The sequence below is a fragment of the Aythya ferina genome, assembly GCF_964211825.1.
Source record: "Aythya ferina genome assembly, chromosome: 2".
Classification (NCBI taxonomy): Eukaryota; Metazoa; Chordata; class Aves; order Anseriformes; family Anatidae; genus Aythya; species Aythya ferina.
Genome location: NC_140297.1, coordinates 83,327,683 through 83,345,555, shown reverse-complemented (window position 1 = coordinate 83,345,555; position 17,873 = coordinate 83,327,683). Strand labels below are relative to the sequence as shown.

The 17,873-nt window shown below is 38.7% G+C and overlaps 1 protein-coding gene across 3 annotated transcripts in view; it reads left to right on the top strand.

Annotated features, from left to right (window-relative positions):
* Window positions 1–17,873, top strand: part of TRIO (trio Rho guanine nucleotide exchange factor) — a 243,511-nt gene that overhangs the window by 215,180 nt on the left and 10,458 nt on the right. For 2 of the 3 annotated variants that reach the window (XM_084511132.1, XM_084511133.1), the window contains 12 exons: window positions 1,947–2,095; window positions 2,851–2,917; window positions 5,809–5,912; window positions 6,261–6,330; window positions 8,186–8,275; window positions 8,891–8,983; window positions 9,580–9,630; window positions 9,863–9,940; window positions 10,837–11,028; window positions 11,977–12,154; window positions 12,996–13,765; window positions 17,462–17,709. In XM_084511132.1, the coding sequence (XP_084367258.1) occupies window positions 1,947–2,095; window positions 2,851–2,917; window positions 5,809–5,912; window positions 6,261–6,330; window positions 8,186–8,275; window positions 8,891–8,983; window positions 9,580–9,630; window positions 9,863–9,940; window positions 10,837–11,028; window positions 11,977–12,154; window positions 12,996–13,765; window positions 17,462–17,709 (2,090 nt within the window). Of the gene's footprint in view, window positions 1–1,946; window positions 2,096–2,850; window positions 2,918–5,808; window positions 5,913–6,260; window positions 6,331–8,185; window positions 8,276–8,890; window positions 8,984–9,579; window positions 9,631–9,862; window positions 9,941–10,836; window positions 11,029–11,976; window positions 12,155–12,995; window positions 13,766–17,461; window positions 17,710–17,873 lie in introns of those variants that run through there. The other variant, XM_084511134.1, reaches the window with a different exon arrangement.

Genomic DNA, 17,873 nt, shown 5'->3' with positions numbered 1-17,873 from the left:
TGGGTTGGTGTATGGGTCACTTTATACACCCTTTTCTGTGAAAGCAGTTAAACAATAGGTGAGTGGCTTTGTAGAGAGGTAAAAAACAATAAATATGAGGAGGAAGAGAACAAAGGAAATGCACATCCTCTTAGCAAAAATAGAATTAAAATGTCCTATTAGAAAAATGAATGCTAATACCCAGAGTTACCCTGATTTGCCTGATAGACCTTTATTAGAAGAATACTTGAAACTAAATTTGCAGTGGATCTTGCAGAGTAAAACAAAACTAACCCTCAAACAGAAATGTTTATGCTATCTAGTTTCTCTTTAGACAACAAAATAATGCAGAAATACGTAAAAGAGTAAGGGAGGATTGCTTTGTATGTTATTGGCTCCTTCTTTGCTTTGCAATGTTTGCTAACAAATTAAGTAGTAGCACTTTGTGTCAGCTTTTTAAAGTTAATATTTTCAAGTTTATTTGTCCTTGAGATGCTTACTGACAGGGAATGGGTTATACAGATTGTTCCAGAAAGTTCTACCTTCATACTCAAAATCCAACTGGACAGTCCTGGAAAACATGCTCTAGCCTACCATGTTAGCAAAGGTGCTGGACTAGATGGTCCTCTCCAACCTCACAAATTCTGTGATTCCATTGATACCTTTAATTCTGTCTTCTGCAACATACAGAAGACCCCTTTAGGCTTGGTAGAAGTGCCACTGTGGAAACTCTACCAAGGACTGCAACTTGGCAAGCCCATGTTACCAGAAGTTGATATTTCCGTGTTGGTTTTTTTTTTTTTTTCCTCATTTTAAGCAGCTTTGAATTTCAGAATGAGATCTTTGAATTTCCATTTACTCATTCATTCAAAAAGACTTAACACTTCACTTACGTTGCTGCATGAAGTAACTTCTGCACTTCTTTGGAGTATTAACTTCAATTTTTACTTCTGTTGCACCAGAAGGGTGAATAAGAAGTAATCTATGGAAAAATTCAAAGCAGCCTTTTGTAAATGGAAAGTTTGGTTGTTCATGTCTCTTTCGGGCAACCTAGCAGTGGATATAGATTAATGATCCATGCATGTAGTCCCTGTTGGAGATGTTCTCATTTCACATTTTTAGCCAAGGGTCAGCTTCTCCTGTTTTTGGGGCCAGTCTTATCATTATGGGCTTTTTACTGTTTGTAAGGAAACAACAAAAAATGCAGTTGAACCCCACCCTAGTGAAGTAAACGTGTCTTGTGTTAAAGACTGTATCGCATGCAAGGAAAATGTGACACACAACCATAGCTTGATCCAAGTTCATAGCTTAAATTAAAGAAATCCAATAAATACATCAGAAATGTGTTCACATTATTTTTCCCATGGCTTCTCCATCTCTTATACAAATAATAAGACTGAGGAGTTCATGCATGGGAGACAGTGTATGGCAGAAAGGGCTGCTTCTTCCCTAGGATTTGACCAGTTCTGAAGCTCAAAAACAGCATTGGCACTGTAGAAGTCATTATTTTGGCTGGCTATATAAAATGTTTGGCAAAGAATACCCCCTCTGTTGTGATATAAAAAATTGAACATCCAAACAATCCCCTTGAAGTTTGTTCCATTTATTATCGAAAGTAGCTTGCATATCAGAGAACTAAAATATAACAAATACGATTTAACCTCTAGCAATAAGCACATATACACATGTCAAACATGATCGTGACACATGATCAAACAAGTTGCACTCCATTCTTTTACTGTGAAGGACAGACTGATGTATTTAAGATGTGCTTCTGGGAGCTTAGATTATCTGTCCTGGAAAACTAAGCTGTTGGTTGGTTTTCTAGAAGCTTGAGATGTCCTTTGCCAATATACATTGCAGTAACTGATCTTTCACGGGTTCCCATATACAGCTGTACATAAATGTATGTTGTGAATAAAGAGGAAATAAATCACTGTTGCATTCTTTCTTGAATGCCTTCTCAGGCCCTGGAGGACCGTCCAAGTTCATTATTGGTAGATCAAGGTGACAGCAGCAGTCCGTCCTTCAACCCCTCAGATAACTCTCTTCTCTCCTCCTCATCACCCATAGATGAGATGGAAGAAAGGAAATCCAGCTCCTTAAAAAGACGACAGTAAGACCTCATTTTTGCTCTATTCTTGATAATGTTTTAAAGGGAGAAGTGGAGTGTTTAAAGAATGTTCCTTTTGAGCTGGCAGTGGAAACTGTTAATCTGGAAGGGACAGGACTCACATTAGGTGTCAAGCACACATTCACATTGTGCAAAGAAAAAACTTTTCTCAAACACTAGTCCCAGTATAAATTTCTTGTGAATTTTAATCTGTCACACCTGTGTTTGACTTTTAGAACATCAGTGTTACTTATGCAGAATGATACTGATCTTTGAATATTCAGAGGTCTGTTAGGCTTCAAAAAACTGGTCATTCCCCTTGTTCTGTTTCCCCACACCATTCCTCCAAGGACTCTGAATTTCTTTTGTAGTAGTAAACTGTTACCATGGTAGAACAAAAATATTCCTGGTTTCAAAAATTATTTAAATATGTGGCAAGGAAAAACTCTCAGTTCATATGCTTAAGAGTCTCCAGACCAGAGATGTAATAGCATTTTATTTTAAACAATAGTTAAATGTTTAATTTTAATGACACGTGTAGGAAAACATCTGACTTTTGATAAACAGAAGCAAGCCTGCTCCAGTTCCAAAGTCAAAGACTCTTCTTGCTTAGAAAGAATGGGCATTAATTCTTCCCTTTCAGCTCTGCTTATCAAGAATATGTGACTGCAAATGTGTAAAAGGTTGTATGTCATTAATCCTCTCTTAGAATGTTTTCTTTAATGAAACGTGTGTTCACCATTTTCTTTCCCTTGTAGCTACGTCTTGCAGGAATTGGTGGAGACAGAGCGAGATTATGTACGAGATCTGGGCTATGTAGTTGAGGTATGATTTTTTTTTTTTAATGTGGTACCAATCAACTGTATTGCTTAAACCTCAATTTTTATTTTTTTTCAAATCAAAACACAGGAAGAAACTGAACATCTGAATGTTTGCGTTAAGAATTTTCCCTCCTGCAGGTTTTTAATATATTAGAAATACCACATCAGATTTCATTCCTTCTTTCTTCCTAATATTGTGTGCTTCTTACTGTTCTTTTGAAGACTGTAGTTCTTTTGTCATTTTGAAGATCACTACCTCTGGTGTAATTGTATCTTAGACTACGTGATTTTATTTTTAGCCCAGCTGAATTCAAAAAGCCTTGTAGCTAAGCAGGTAGAACAACCATACTGGATTTGCAAGACTTACCCCCTTTCCTGCTGCTAGGCTTCTCTTAGACTTCCTAGATTTCCCTTTTGTGAAAGGAAATAAGACTTAATGAAGGTGTGTGATTTTGAGCTACCAGTAAAATGCAAATGGAAGAGCAGGAAGAATGCATATACCAGTGAATTTTAACAAGGGTCAGTTCTTAAACTCTGTTTTAATGGAAGGAATAAAAAAAAAAAAAAGGCACTTAATTTTCCTCTAGTGGAGCCAAAATTTGTTTCTAGCTCTGAATCCTCCTCCAGAAAAGCATCTGTCTCTGCCAGACTATGGGAGAGCCTACAAATAGTAACCTCTGGGGCAAGGGGCAGCCTTTTGAGAACATTCCCATTGAGTGTTGTCATTCATGAATATCATTTTCATCAGGATCTTGTTACGTTCTTGTCCAAGTGCCGCAAATTATTTTTTTATCCGATTAACAAGTTTTGTAAGACTGATAGTTAAACATCATCCATCCGTTGTGTTATCCAGTGCAATTCTTATGGACTATGGAGCTAGCAAAAAGACTTACAGAGCTTTCACCATCAATAGCTGAAGAAATTATTTTTGATCGCTAAGATAGCTAAAATGAATTTTTTGTTTGCTTTCCCTGTCATTCTATGTGACTTTTTTTTTTGGCATTCAGTTACAAACTGAGTAGACTTTTCTAATCTGCATGTTTAATATTCTTAAGAGCTTATTTGTGCATGTAGGAGGACTTTAAACATCCATGAATTCACAAGCATCTTCCATTTTCCTTTTGTTTCTGTTTGCTACATCCATTTGTTAAGTATTTGTTAAGAATTAATTTAGACCCTAAACCCATTAACACTTCCATAGGTGTGCAACTTCTCTCAGGTAAGGTTAGTGACAGTACTCAAGTGAGTACTGTTGTGTATGTTGCTGTACTTCTGGCAGTATGTCTTAAACTGAAGAGTGATTTCAGGCAAGACATTCTTTTAATACAGCTAAATGGCACCTTAGGTATTGATGCTCGCATCTGAAGAAGAGAAAAATGTTCTCGGAAAATGAAAAATAGGGCAAACTTGATTTTAAAAAGGACACTGTATGATACTGCTACCAGTTTGAAAACAGTTTACTGTGTACTTGTATTTTAGCACCACATTTGATCAGCTTAAATTTGCAGAAAGATTTAAGACTGCTGTTTATCTGTATTGGTTTCTTGGATTTTTTCCCCCTGGATCTACACATTTCCAAAAGAAAGCTGCTTAGCAGGCCTGTAGCTAGATCAGAGGCAACTCCGTGTATGTATGAGGTCTGTGCTGAATCAGTTCCAAACACTGCAGGCTTTGTGCGCTAAACATTTATACTGGATTAATATTTTATACACGAGATAAAATGCTTATGCATATAAAATGTCTTTATGTTGTGCATGGAGGTTACGGGTACAGAATGTCTTCAGTAATCTGAAATTAATCCTCCTCTCTCATCAAAGAGTGTCTTTTATTTTTCATATGATTTATTGAGAAAGGACATGAAATGATTTCAGATAACAGCTTTATGTTACTCTGATGGTGAATTTTGTATCAATATTGAAAACTATAATCTTACCACTATGCAGATGAAGGTCAATTCACACATATTTGTTCACTTTATCCACAGAAGCAGCTATAAAGATGTTTGGCTTTTTTTTAATAAGCAGCTATAATGAATGTGTGCTTTTCCTGCTATTGTAATAGCCATCATACACTATTTAAAGGGAGCATTAGAAAGCTATGAACAGGTATTATTTTCATAACTAACAAAAAAATTCCTAATGAAAACATTAGATATCAAAACATGAATTTGGCAAACTAAAAAAAAAATACCTGGCTAATTAGGAAAAGAAGTCTTAGAAGAAGTAGAAGGAGTAGACTTGAATGAATATTAAGAAATTTTAAAAAGCCAGTGGGATTGCACAGTGAAACAAGTCTATGTAGATCAGAAAACAGAAGACAAGACTACTGGAAATGCTAAATGAAACTATCCTGCAGCCAGAATGCTTGCTAATAGAATCGACGTTCAATTGTTTGGTGTTCAGTTTGCTCTTACCACAAATTTTAGTCCATGTAATGCAGTCCTATATGCAGTGCAGTTGCTTTCTTCTTCCACATATCTTAGTGTAGGGTTAGTTTGGATGACCTGAAATAAACACTGAGAAAAGGAGCACAGAAGCTTGTTCAGTGGCTCTGACTTGGGCAAAGCATTGCAGCTGGTTCAAATGAATAAGGGTGGAACTGCTGAATTCTCAATATGCTTTGAGCCTGTTCACACAGTCTAAGTTATCTAAGGTGAACTAATCTTTCCAGCACTCTGGGCACTGTTGCACAGACAACCTCAAACTAATTCATGTTGTTTGCAGACATGCTTTATATGAAGTTATGTTATAGAGCAGTTTTTTTGGCTTGTTTGCATATGTGTCCTAAGCAAGTTGTTGTTATGGGCGGTTTGGAAGGTGTCTGGGGAAAGGGAGTTGGGAAGGCAATTCTCACTTTAAGTTGAAATACTAAGTGAGTTTCCGTGGATTGTTGCAGGGTTACATGGCACTTATGAAGGAAGATGGAGTTCCTGATGACATGAAAGGCAAAGATAAGATTGTATTTGGAAACATTCATCAGATTTATGACTGGCACAGAGAGTAAGTATATCTGCAACTTAAAGGACACCTGCTGAACAGTTCTACCTAGAAAATACTAGTTTGGCAACCTCAAGCACTCAGACTGAGTAGGAGAAAAGTTTCAATCGATATATGAAAGAAAAATTTATTAACGAACATCAGTATTTTTCCATCTTGGCATATGTGTCCCTTTGGAATATGTATTAAAATACTACACTGTTAATATTGTCATTTTGGAAGTAGGTTAATGCCCAAAGCTGTTGACAGGGGATGCAAAGTATGTATTGTAATACGACTGCATTGCCTTGCAATCACCTGTTGCCATAGTATGTGCTATCAGAAGAAAATACTTATTGTGTTTATGTTCAGCTTCTTTTTAGGAGAATTGGAGAAGTGCCTTGAAGATCCAGAAAAGCTGGGATCCCTGTTTGTTAAGCATGTAAGTGCAAATGTTTTCTTTGGCCAACCCCTATTGTTGCTGCTGTCTAATGTGTTTATTAAGGATTTATGGGGTAACATGGTTAAGAAAGTTAATAAAAAAAAAATGTTTCTCACTGCAAGAGAAAGAGGGAGAGAGAGGTTGTAAGAGCTTGTAAGTAAACTAGTAAGAATCTCACTAGTGATTGAGATTCCTCCCTCCTCACCTGGGGAAGAAATCACAAGTGCCAGGCATTCGTGATGTTTAATCTTAGTCCAACACCGAACCCTTTATAATTTTATGCAAGTCCCTTTTTTTCCCCGCTTTTCATCTGCTTGCTAAAAGGAATAGCCATGTGATACATCTAGATGTGGTAATGCTTTGGAAGGAAATAATATAAACTAGTTATCTAGAAACTAGATATCAGACTTCATGTACTACTAATCATTCTCCTACCCTCTTTTGAGTGAAGTCTCTTTGTGTAGAAGAACACCTTAGCATCTATTTGAGATGAGGTCTCAAGGTACTCCAAATCACACCAGGTAGCAGAAGGGAAACTTGCCTACTATATGTGATTGCACAAGTGTGCAAAGACTGGGGACAGAGTGGATTTAAGCACATTTAGTGGGCTTCAGTTTTTTCCTTGTGGACTGTTTGAAGTCAATACCAAGGTAGCAAAAGAGTACGGAACCAAGCATTAATAGAACAGTAACACTGGAAGTCAGGTCTAATTCCTGAGCTAATGATGAGGAGTGAGCTGTTTCATTTCTGTGGGATCACAAAAAAAAAAAAAAAAAAAGCACAGGAAGAGGGGAGAATCCTGACACTGGTAAAATGGGAAACTTCAAGGGAGTAACTCTTTCTGTTTCTGATTGTTCTGATTGCTGTTTTACTTTCTCCTGGAATATTTGTAACTGAATTGTTTTTGAAAAGCACCCTTACTACTGCAGATGGAAAGGCAAGCTATGATCCTATTACAACATACTCTGGCAAAACCCTATTGGCTAAAACTTCCTAGAAATAGAAAATTCCATTTCTGCTCTTAATCTACGTCCTTTGTCCTTTTCAAGCACCTTCTTATATCTTCTTTTTTTATTTTGTTTGTCTTCACTGGTCATTGTTCTATAATTTTCTGACTAGCAAAGCATCAATAGCAAACTAACCCTGGTAAAATAAGGAAGATTTTGGAGTAGATAATAAACACATTATTGTGTGTCTGTGTTTCTTAACCAGCATGGTGGTAACCAAGAATGAATCTTAAAGGTCAAAGTTATGCTCTTTCTGTTTCTTTGTTGCCTCAGTCTTAAAAACACGTGCACACAAAATACAGAATCAGAGTTCAAAAATACTAGCACCACCATTTCCAGGCTACATCACCTACTCCCACACTCAAATTCCAATATGACATCTTCTGTGTAAAAGACAGACAGGCTTTGCTTAACTGCTCTGTACAGCAGAATAGGAGGGAGACATTATGATATTAGAGTAATAATGAGATCATTAAAATAAAAAAAATCAAAAATACAATATTTCAGAGGCTCCCTACATTATTCTTGGTAAAGAACATTGTTCCACTAAAAGAAACCATTTCTGTGGTTCTTTTTATTATGGGACTTGCTAAGCTATCATTTCTATACGCCTGAGGCATTTTTTTACTTGTGTTTTCTTTCTAAAATCATTATGACATATCCAGATAAATTTGGTTTCAGATCTGTAATTTCTGCATGTGTAGCTGCTTCTTTTCATCAAAAGGACCTTTTTATGCTTATACATTGGAACAGTTGTACTTCTTAAAATTATACTCTGTTTCGATCTGGCACGCGTTTTCCTGATGATAACATTGATAACATATCGTTTTGTATCTTTGTTCTTCTAGGAGAGAAGGTTGCACATGTACATAGTTTACTGCCAAAACAAACCAAAGTCTGAGCACATTGTCTCAGAATACATTGATACATTTTTTGAGGTAAGTTCTTGAGGGAGGATATATGTAAAGCGAAGGATGTGTACAAATCATAAGCATTATCAGATCTGCTAGTTTTTTGGTTTTTTTTTTTAAAAAAAAAAAGGCACATTTGGTTGTTGTTGTTATTCCTTTGAATTATAATTCTTGCCCATTTCTATTCTCACTTCTCAAGTCTGATACAGGCTCCTAAAGCCAATTATTAATCTTGTATCTGAACTTGAGTTTTCCTCTCTAAGGTATTGATTAATCAGTAGTCTTATCCTTACTATCCCTAGCCTAGGTGGTTAACTGTGTATATAATATGAAGTGGTAATATTGGATGACCAAAGATCGCTGTAGAGAAATGGCCAATATACAACCTGTGACTGAAAAATTCCGTTTCACTGAACAATCATTTAAAAATAAATAAATAAAGATTCTGGGAGGAGAGAATACTTTGGAAGTAGAGCTGATACAGATAAAGGGAAGGACTCCAACTTTTGCTAATTGCAAATCAACTTCTGCTCTGACTTTTACCAGTTTTGTTTTGGTAGCCATTAATAGTGATATATGCTGCTATGTTTCTTAGTATCAGAATATTTTAAGCCCCCCAAATATTTGTTTTACATCCTTCAGGATCTAAAGCAACGCCTGGGCCACAGACTTCAGCTCACGGACTTGCTAATAAAACCTGTGCAGAGAATTATGAAATACCAGCTGTTACTAAAGGTAAAGTGAATGATTTAATGTATGTTTTAAATATGTTTTCCTTTTTTAAATATTGCTTATGCTCTTCCAATGTAGAATGATTATTTTCTGAACATATTCAGGTAGTTGTAAAAATTGAAGTAAATCGCTTGGACTGTTTTTTGCATTTGTTTGTTTTTTAATGTTAAAGACCAGATGAACTCAAGTCAGTGACATGAAATGTTTAAAATTTGTACAAATATTATGCAATGATGACAGTGATATCCCAACTCTTTTCATCTCTAAATGTGATATTAGTTACTGGGATTCCTCCCAGTTTTTCCATCTACATGTGCAACCATTTTAATACCGTGTAAATGTTTACTGAAAACCAACCATGCCTATCACAGGTGTCATTAAGTTAGTACATGTTCTTGTGTAATCTAAAATAAATAGTTAATAAATCTTAAAAAAATATATGTATTAGGGGGAAGCCCCCCAACAAGAAGCTTTAAGAAGGAAAAAAAAAGTGTATGTGTTCTGTAGTCGTTCATCCTCTGACAGGATAGCAAGTATCTAAGATATCTCTGTGTGGTTTAATGAGCAAAAACTTACATTATTGATTTTTCCTTTTTCAGGACTTCCTCAAATATTCTAAAAAAGCTAACCTTGATACAACAGAACTAGAGGTACTTGAGACATTTTCTCTCAGTGATTTAAATGCTCTAAACTCTGAACTTATACTTTTTTTTGGCAAGTTATTTTCCTTTTCTTATCTTCTTGAGGATGTGCTTATGATAAGTGCTTACTTTTCACATTACTTTCTGTTCTAAATCAACCATAGCAAATGAAACTAAATTTCATCCTGCTAACTTGGTTTTGGAAAAATAAGCTTTGACTTTTTTTTTTTATCTTGAACAGAGAGCTGTAGAGGTCATGTGTATAGTACCAAAACGGTGTAATGACATGATGAATGTTGGCCGCCTGCAAGGATTTGATGTAAGTTGACTGGGATTTTTCAGTGGATTTTGCTTAGAGCTTCTGTCAGATGCTCTAGAAATTAACCATTAATATTGTGGGGGGAGTTGATGGGGATAAGGAGAGGTGGGGTGCTCCTTCACCATATGGTTAGCTAGTGCAAAAAGTAGTGAATGCAGAATTATGTCTTAGCCCTGCCAAGGACTTCGTCTTGGAAAGCTTACCTCCTAAGTCAGTCACACTGGAGAAGTCTGTCTACAAAATCTGGGAAGTGCTTGTGTTATTACAGTTCACGTATTGACTAATGATTTCGAAATACTAAAGTCATCAGTTATTAGCAGATGAGCAGACCTCAGCAATGTAGACAAAGGAGAAGTTTGCTACGGTCAGTAACGTACCTGAGGCAGCTGTAGCGCTTCTTGTTTTGGTAAGGCTAGAGGAGATGAAAGTTGGCTGTTGAAGCAGTATGCATCAGCCAGATTGTAGTCATGTGTTCTACTTGCAAAGCCATTTGAAAAAAAAAAAAAAAAAAAAGCCCTTTCTGCTCTGCAGGTATGAACTTGAATTCTTCCCCTTTTCAGTACTCGAAGACACTGGAAGTATATATGAGTTACTGTGTGAGAAGTGGCAGGGAAGGAATATCTTAATAGAGAGATGAAAGCCTTCCAATTTTACCAGTGTTACTAATAAGCCTCCAACTGCAGTATGAATTTAAAGGGGGGCAGGGGCTGTTTTTTGAGAGAGGTCACAAGCGTATCTTGTGTATTGTAGGATCAATTAATATATAATGGTCAGTGACACTGAGAAACTGGAAAATGTACAAAGCTATTTTGGCATGAGCATCTGCTAAAAAAAAGATTTATTGGGTTAAAATGAAAGGTTGCACTAACTATGTTTCCACTTGCTTCTGTCTATAGGGTAAAATTGTAGCCCAGGGTAAGCTCCTGCTCCAGGACACATTCTTGGTTACAGACCAGGACACAGGTCTTCTGCCACGCTGCAAGGAGAGACGGGTCTTCCTGTTTGAGCAGATTGTCATTTTCAGTGAGCCGCTAGATAAAAAGAAAGGTTTCTCCATGCCCGGATTCTTGTTTAAAAACAGTATCAAGGTAACTGTTTTGTGTGAATCTTAGCAGAGTTTGTGCAAGGGACACAAAGGTAACGGTTCCTAATACAGTGTGGAGTCACTAATGGCATCTAGAAGGGGAATCTGGAAGCACAGCAAGGTGTCAGTCATTTCCTCGAATGACCTCCTATTGGATTTATGCTCACTCTGATGATAAATGGAAGTATTTGGATTCCAGCTGTCTGATGCTTCCCGCGTGAAGCATGCAAAAGCAGGTGTTGCTGGACAAAACGTTGCATGTACACCACATAGCAAAGTAATTGCAAATAAGGAAAAGTCTTTAAGTATCCCTTCTGATGAGTTTCAGCTGCAGTCAGTCCCAATGTGTAGGTAACATTTGTCACCTTCTTGGATGTATCAGCTTTTCTGCAAGCAAATCCCCCACTTCAAACCTTCCCAGAAACAAAAGCAGTTGCTGGTATTGCTCACCAGCCCTCCTCACGAAGCATTTTGTGTGGACCCTGCTTCCTCTGATTTGCCTTGCCGCTCCGTGTACCAGCTGCACATCCTGTTCTGCCCTGGGCAGGCAGCCTGTTCCATGGTGTTGCTGTCTCTGCGGGAGAAGACTTTAGTGGGGCCATCAGCAGAGCTCCAGAGTGGGCTCAGCATTTTAAAGAACACAAGGGGAGAGCAAGGGCTGATGGGGAGAACATTAAGCCATAGTGTCCATGTAGAGATAATAAGAGTGCAGTGCATCAGTCGGTTGCACTCTCTGGAGCAAAGGCTGCTGTAGAGTAAGACTGTTGTTGATACTTTGCTTTAGCCAAAAATTACATATGTTAATCCTTAGTTTACTGTAATCCTTCATTTCATGGTATTGAGCAAAAAGATGGTCACCTTAATTACATTTGAAGATTTGACTCTGAGTTATCAAGTAAGCAATTTCTCAAAAAATGCATGAAGGAAATTCTCTTTTTTTTTTTTTGTGAAGGTGAGTTGCCTTTCCCTGGAGGAAAATGTGGACAGCGATCCATGTAAATTTGCACTAACATCAAGAACGGGCGATGTCACGGAGACCTTTGTTTTGCATTCTGCCAGCCCAGCAGTCCGACAGCTATGGATCCATGAAATTAACCAAATTTTGGAAAACCAGCGCAACTTTTTAAATGGTAAATGATTTGCTCTCTTTGAAAGTTCATAATTGAGTGACTTCTCTCTCATCTGTTGTTTCTTGGCTTTGAAATTGTTTGCAAGTTTCCTTTTTCCTGAGCTAATGCAGAACAGTTGGGGGTTATGTGCCACGTTTTTGCTTCAGAACAGATGCTAGCATTTGTCATAAGAGTGGTAGTCTGAATTTACATGGTGTTCCCTCAGTGAAATTTTCCAAATGTTTTGTAGGAGTGAACTACGACTGGTACCATCCGTTGATGTGGAGAGTTTGTGTACCCCATTTAAGCAAATGCAAGCTTTTAAAGACTAAATGCAAGTGGAATTTTAAGCATCCATTCAAAATATATTTTGCTTGTGTTATTCTGGTGGCCATTGTTGTCGCACTTACTGTGGCAGCAGCATTCAGATTCTGCAGGAGAACAGTAGAAGTGTCTGCCGTGACACCAGAAGTTTCTTGCTATATTTCTATATCCATCAGTTGTTTCCCTGATGCAGGTTTTTTGAAGAGATGTATAGAGAAAAATGAGCTGATTATTGGAATCACACTTGTTTTTTTCCCTCTTGGTTGCTGACCGACAATGTGATCTAGAGGAAAACAAGGAAAACATTTTTCCCTGGATTTACCTCTTTTGTCTTTAATGAAGATTAAATATAGCAGATCGTGAAGGTGTAATATAGAACAGTGACTTGATGTCTGCAGTATGACCGTCATTGCTAAGGGAATTCATCATATTTGAGCGGTGCTCCCCTTTTGCTACTAAGCGTGTCTGTTTTAAGCTGTTCTTGTTCCCTTTCCTGCTCTCCTTTCCCTGACCACCTGCTCTCCTTTCCCCATTGCAGCCTTGACGTCCCCAATCGAGTACCAGAGGAACCACAGCAGCGGTGGAGGCGGCAGCGGAAGCAGCAGCAGTAACAGCAGCGGCCCCAGCAGCTCTAGTGGAATCCCCAGCTCCAGCCGTAGCCGGCCATCCCGGATCCCCCAGCCTGTCAGACACCATTCCCCAGTCCTGGTCTCCTCTGCAGCCTCGGCCCAAGCAGAGGCAGACAAGATGTCAGGTATGTCCATTCACAATCTCTCCCTGCCACACTACAACACCTCCTTAGAAACTGGCCTGAGCCAGCCAGACAGGCACCCTCCCAGTGCAGAACCGGACGGTCCTCAGAGAGAAGCTGAGCAGATTCCCAAGATGAAAGTTATTGAGAGTCCCAGGAAGACAGCGGGAAACATTTCTGGCTCAGCTGACGGAGCCCAGAAAGACTCACGTGGAAGCTCAGAGGAAAGTCGCTCAAGAAACAGCATAGGATCACTGACGCTGGGGAAGCCAAGGCCAGGAGCCATCTCACCAATGAACTCTCCTCTCTCCACGACTTTCCCTTCTCCTTTTGGCAAAGAAACCTTTCCACCCAGCAGCCCCCTGCAGAAGGGCTCCTTTTGGAGCTCCATCCCAGCATCCCCTGCCAGCCGCCCTGGCTCCTTCACTTTCCCTGGGGACAATGACTCCCTCCAGCGGCAGGTTCACCGCCACTCTTCACACAGCAAGGACACAGACCGCATGAGCACATGCTCCTCGACCAGCGAGCAGTCAGTTCACTCCACCCAGAGTAATGGGGTAAGAGCGGAGCACCTCTGTCCTGCGAGCTCTTCTAAAACCTTCCCATGCTCCTTTTCTGTGCGTTACCATCACTCTCCGTACTAACTTCTGGCTCTCCGGCGCTGTACTGCTCTGAAATAATCAACTGTTCCAGTGTCTTCTGCACATTAAAAAACAAAATTATCTACCTCTTGTGTATGTATACATAAAAACATAGACGGTGATATGTATACAGACACACGAACACTGCTAACATTAGATGCAATTTCTGCCTCTGCTGAAAATATAGATCACTAGGCTGATACTTACTAACTTGCTGTCCTTGCTTTTTCGTCTCTAATTTGAAGGCACATAATTAACATGCTGAAGCGTGGCAACCAGAGCACCTTGGGGTATGCATTGCAGCCAGCATTTAAATCTGACTTTGAGATTTTGGCAGATTGCCTTGGGGCTTTTTTCCCTGTCACGCCAAATCCGCCAGCACTGTCCTGTTGAGTTTTAACTTCGTTGAGATGTCTACGGTACAGTCCCTGGGCTGCTTGATTTTTATTTTGTATTTATTTCTGCCCCCCACCTCCTCCTTTCAGCCTTAGGTGATGTGCAGCATTCTCTTTTTAAATTCTTTGCCTGGTCAAGGAAGCTTCCTGCAGTCCACTCAAAATAGGCAAACAAAACCTAGCTAAAATAATCAACTGTTCTTCTACTACAATCAAAACAAATAGTGGCTCCACTTTTCTCTTCTGCTTTATAAGAAGAACTGTTTTAGGGCATCTGGAGATTCAACCTTTTAGTATGTACTTGGTATGTTTGTGCGGAAAGCTGGGGTATCAACAGAATCCACATTCTCTGTAATAAAATCTACCAGGAAATGCAACACAGCAATCACAGGGGCATGTGCAAATATAAGCAAAAATGTCAAGGCACTTGCCATGGATGGTAGGCAGGCTCTGGTGCCTTTTTGATTTCTAATAAAGGTGCGTTTGATTTTCTTCTCACTAAGTATTGTGTTCACAAATGTTTGTTTTTCTACTCTCTCACAAATCGTATGCAGTACCAATTTTGCAAATCAACCTAACTTGCTGTACTTTTTAAAATGCATGCATTTCTTTATAGAACTGCTAAATGTAACTAAACAGAGAGCTTTCTTGACTTCTTAGTTCTTATACTTTTATAGTAGCTTCAGAAGAACAAATTGTGCTTTGCATGTATCATATTTTTATCCTGATCTTTCAACTTTTCATTTGGTTTAGCTCTGTCTTGTGTGTATCTTCAGTCTAGCAAAATGTGATGATAATATAATAGCTGGGGTAATCGGACTTCCTCACAATTACTGCACAGCATGTGAATCAAGACTTGCATAGTATTAATTGATGTAATTACATTAAAAAAGAGGGAGAGAAAGAATGGCACTAAGTTTTCAAAACATTTGAATTTTGATACTGTCAGCAAAGATACCTTTGCTTGTTTTTATCTTACTGTAAAACAGTGTCTGAATGTGCCTTCTGCTGCTTCACAACTACATTGCGCTTGATAATTAAGCTTCATAATGCTTACTTTGTAAACCATATTTTAGCAGGATTTCACACCGCATTCAACAAGCTGGAGAAGATGGGTTGTGAAGGCATATTTTAACCATTTGCTTGTGTATATTTACATGCACGCATGGTTAAGTTTTCTTCACAAGCTTACTTATGCATGGAAAGGTTACTCCTAAGAAGAAAAAAAATGAGTAGTTCTTGCTAGCTTTGTAGGAATATGGGAGCAGTTTCTTAGATTTTGATTGTATATCCTCTGTAATTTAGTAATTGCAGACAGTGATGACCAGCAACACTTGCAGTAGGAAAAAAAAAATCCTGTGCAAGAATAATTACTTCTTTGCAAGGCAGAGGAAGGGCTGTCTTTCTGTGGTGAGAATAAATTCTGATATAAACATGTTCACAAGATAGAAAGTTACTTTGTACTTACCAGACAATTTAGTAGATTTATCTGTCCTTGCGACAATAAGAAATATTCAGACTTTAAAGTGGTCCTTCAAGGCTTAACTATTAAAAAGAGATGTATGCAAGCCAGTCCTGCGTACAAATTCTACTGCATGCTAAGAAACAGTACATTCAGTGGTAGTGTATGGGGCAAGGTTTGGGTATAGGTTGGTTTTACTACTTCAGCCTTCCTCTCCTCTTCCCCATAGGTCTAACAGAAGGAATTAGTAAAAGCAACTTTCTCTGAATGGAGGTTTTTTCCATCTAGCTAGAAAAATGTATGAATTTGTAATCTTAGTTTAAACAGCGACTGAAAATAAGACTTCTGCATTTTTTAGGTGCTACTATTCCCAGTTTGCCAGAAGGATGGAAGGGTCTTGCTAATACAAAAGACCACGTAGACAGTCCTGTAAGCTGCACAAACTGTTCTTACCACTGGAAGTATAGCACCTGGAATTAAATATAAATATCCTTTAGTAGAGGTACAGTCCAGGGGCGACGTTGCTCTCAGGTAGCATTTGCTTCATCATCCTAATAGAGAAAACAGGAAAGGGATTGGAAACCCAAGCATTGATGAGCTGAACATTGTAGGAATGAGTAATCGGAGCTCCCTTCTGAACGCCCTTGTTTCTCAGTGCACCAGTCAGCCAGCACGCCCACGAGGAAGCGCAGGCTCCAAGAGATGGAGTGACTTGATCGTGGCCGTTAGCAGATAGGATGAAAATGTGGGTTTGGGGGCTCCCAGTGCACCATGCTCTCATCTGACCCCTGCTGTGTCTCCGCAACACTGATGAGACAAATATTTGAGAGTTTTGAGAAAAAAAGGTGGCGCTATTTTAATCCTGTGTGCCAAGCTTCCTACGTGCTGCGTGCACATACATGATGCTACCACATGGCTGTGCCATATGAGCCATAGTAGCGTTCAGCTACAGCTGGGTACTGCTTTCCTTCTTCAGCTCAGTTACTGCTAGGCAATAGTGAGTACTCGCTGATAGCAAGCTGAAAGAGTTTGAAGTAAGAACACAGAATCAGAAGGCAGGTGTGCACACATACATACCTCATCGACTTCGTTTTTAACTTGTTTCAAGAAGGAAATCACTTATTTCAGGGGATAGGTTGCATAGTCTGATAATAGATTTCACACCTCTATTTATTAAACCTAATACGAGAAATGCATGTATTTGGGCAAAAAGAGTCTTACTTTAGTAAGTTACCATGGATTCATGGTGTCTGAGATCTGACAAATGGTGCTAGGAAAGACTATTATGTGTGTTTCATTGTTAGTTTCCAGTGTTTATGAGGTCAAGTCTTGGTTTGTTATACACCCATAAGACTTAATGAAAAATTGTCACATGTGATGTAATGTGGCTTTGTCACCTGATAAAGATGTCAGGTTTAGTGTCAGAGCTGGAAAGGAAGACTAGTTGAGATCCTGTAAAAAATGGAAGAAGTAAAATTAAGTAGTGATCTTTACTAAAAAGGAATAAATTTCTGCGCCTGCTATACATAATGGTGTTCAAAAATCAAACTAATTTACACAAGATAAATCAATACAAGCAGCTCTATAAGAGAAATCTGATTTCTTTTCTTTGACTACAGCTTAATCTATGTGTATTACGCAGGTCATGGTTGAAATGTAGCAGGCCAAGAGCAGCCTTTCTCCTTTATAAACTTTAAACTTGATTCTCTTTTCTTCTTTTTGCCTCCTCTTTGTGCTTCTGGTTGACACTTGCAGAGTGAAAGTAGCAGCAGTAGCAATATCTCCACCATGCTGGTGACACACGATTACACGGCAGTGAAGGAGGATGAGATAAATGTCTACCAAGGAGAGGTCGTGCAGATTCTAGCCAGCAACCAACAGAACATGTTTTTGGTGTTCAGAGCCGCCACTGATCAGTGCCCCGCAGCCGAGGGCTGGATTCCCGGCTATGTCTTGGGGCATACCAGTGCAGTCATCATTGACAACCCTGATGGAACCATCAAGTGAGTGCCTGGGTGTGGGTAGAAGGGGCAGAAGGGAGAAAACCTACCAGTTCAGACAATTTGAAACTTATAAACTGAAAGTTGAAGTTATCTTTGAGATATAAATGAACATCAAACAGAATGAGTACGTGTGAGGTCTCTTAGAAAAAATATTAAAAAAAAAA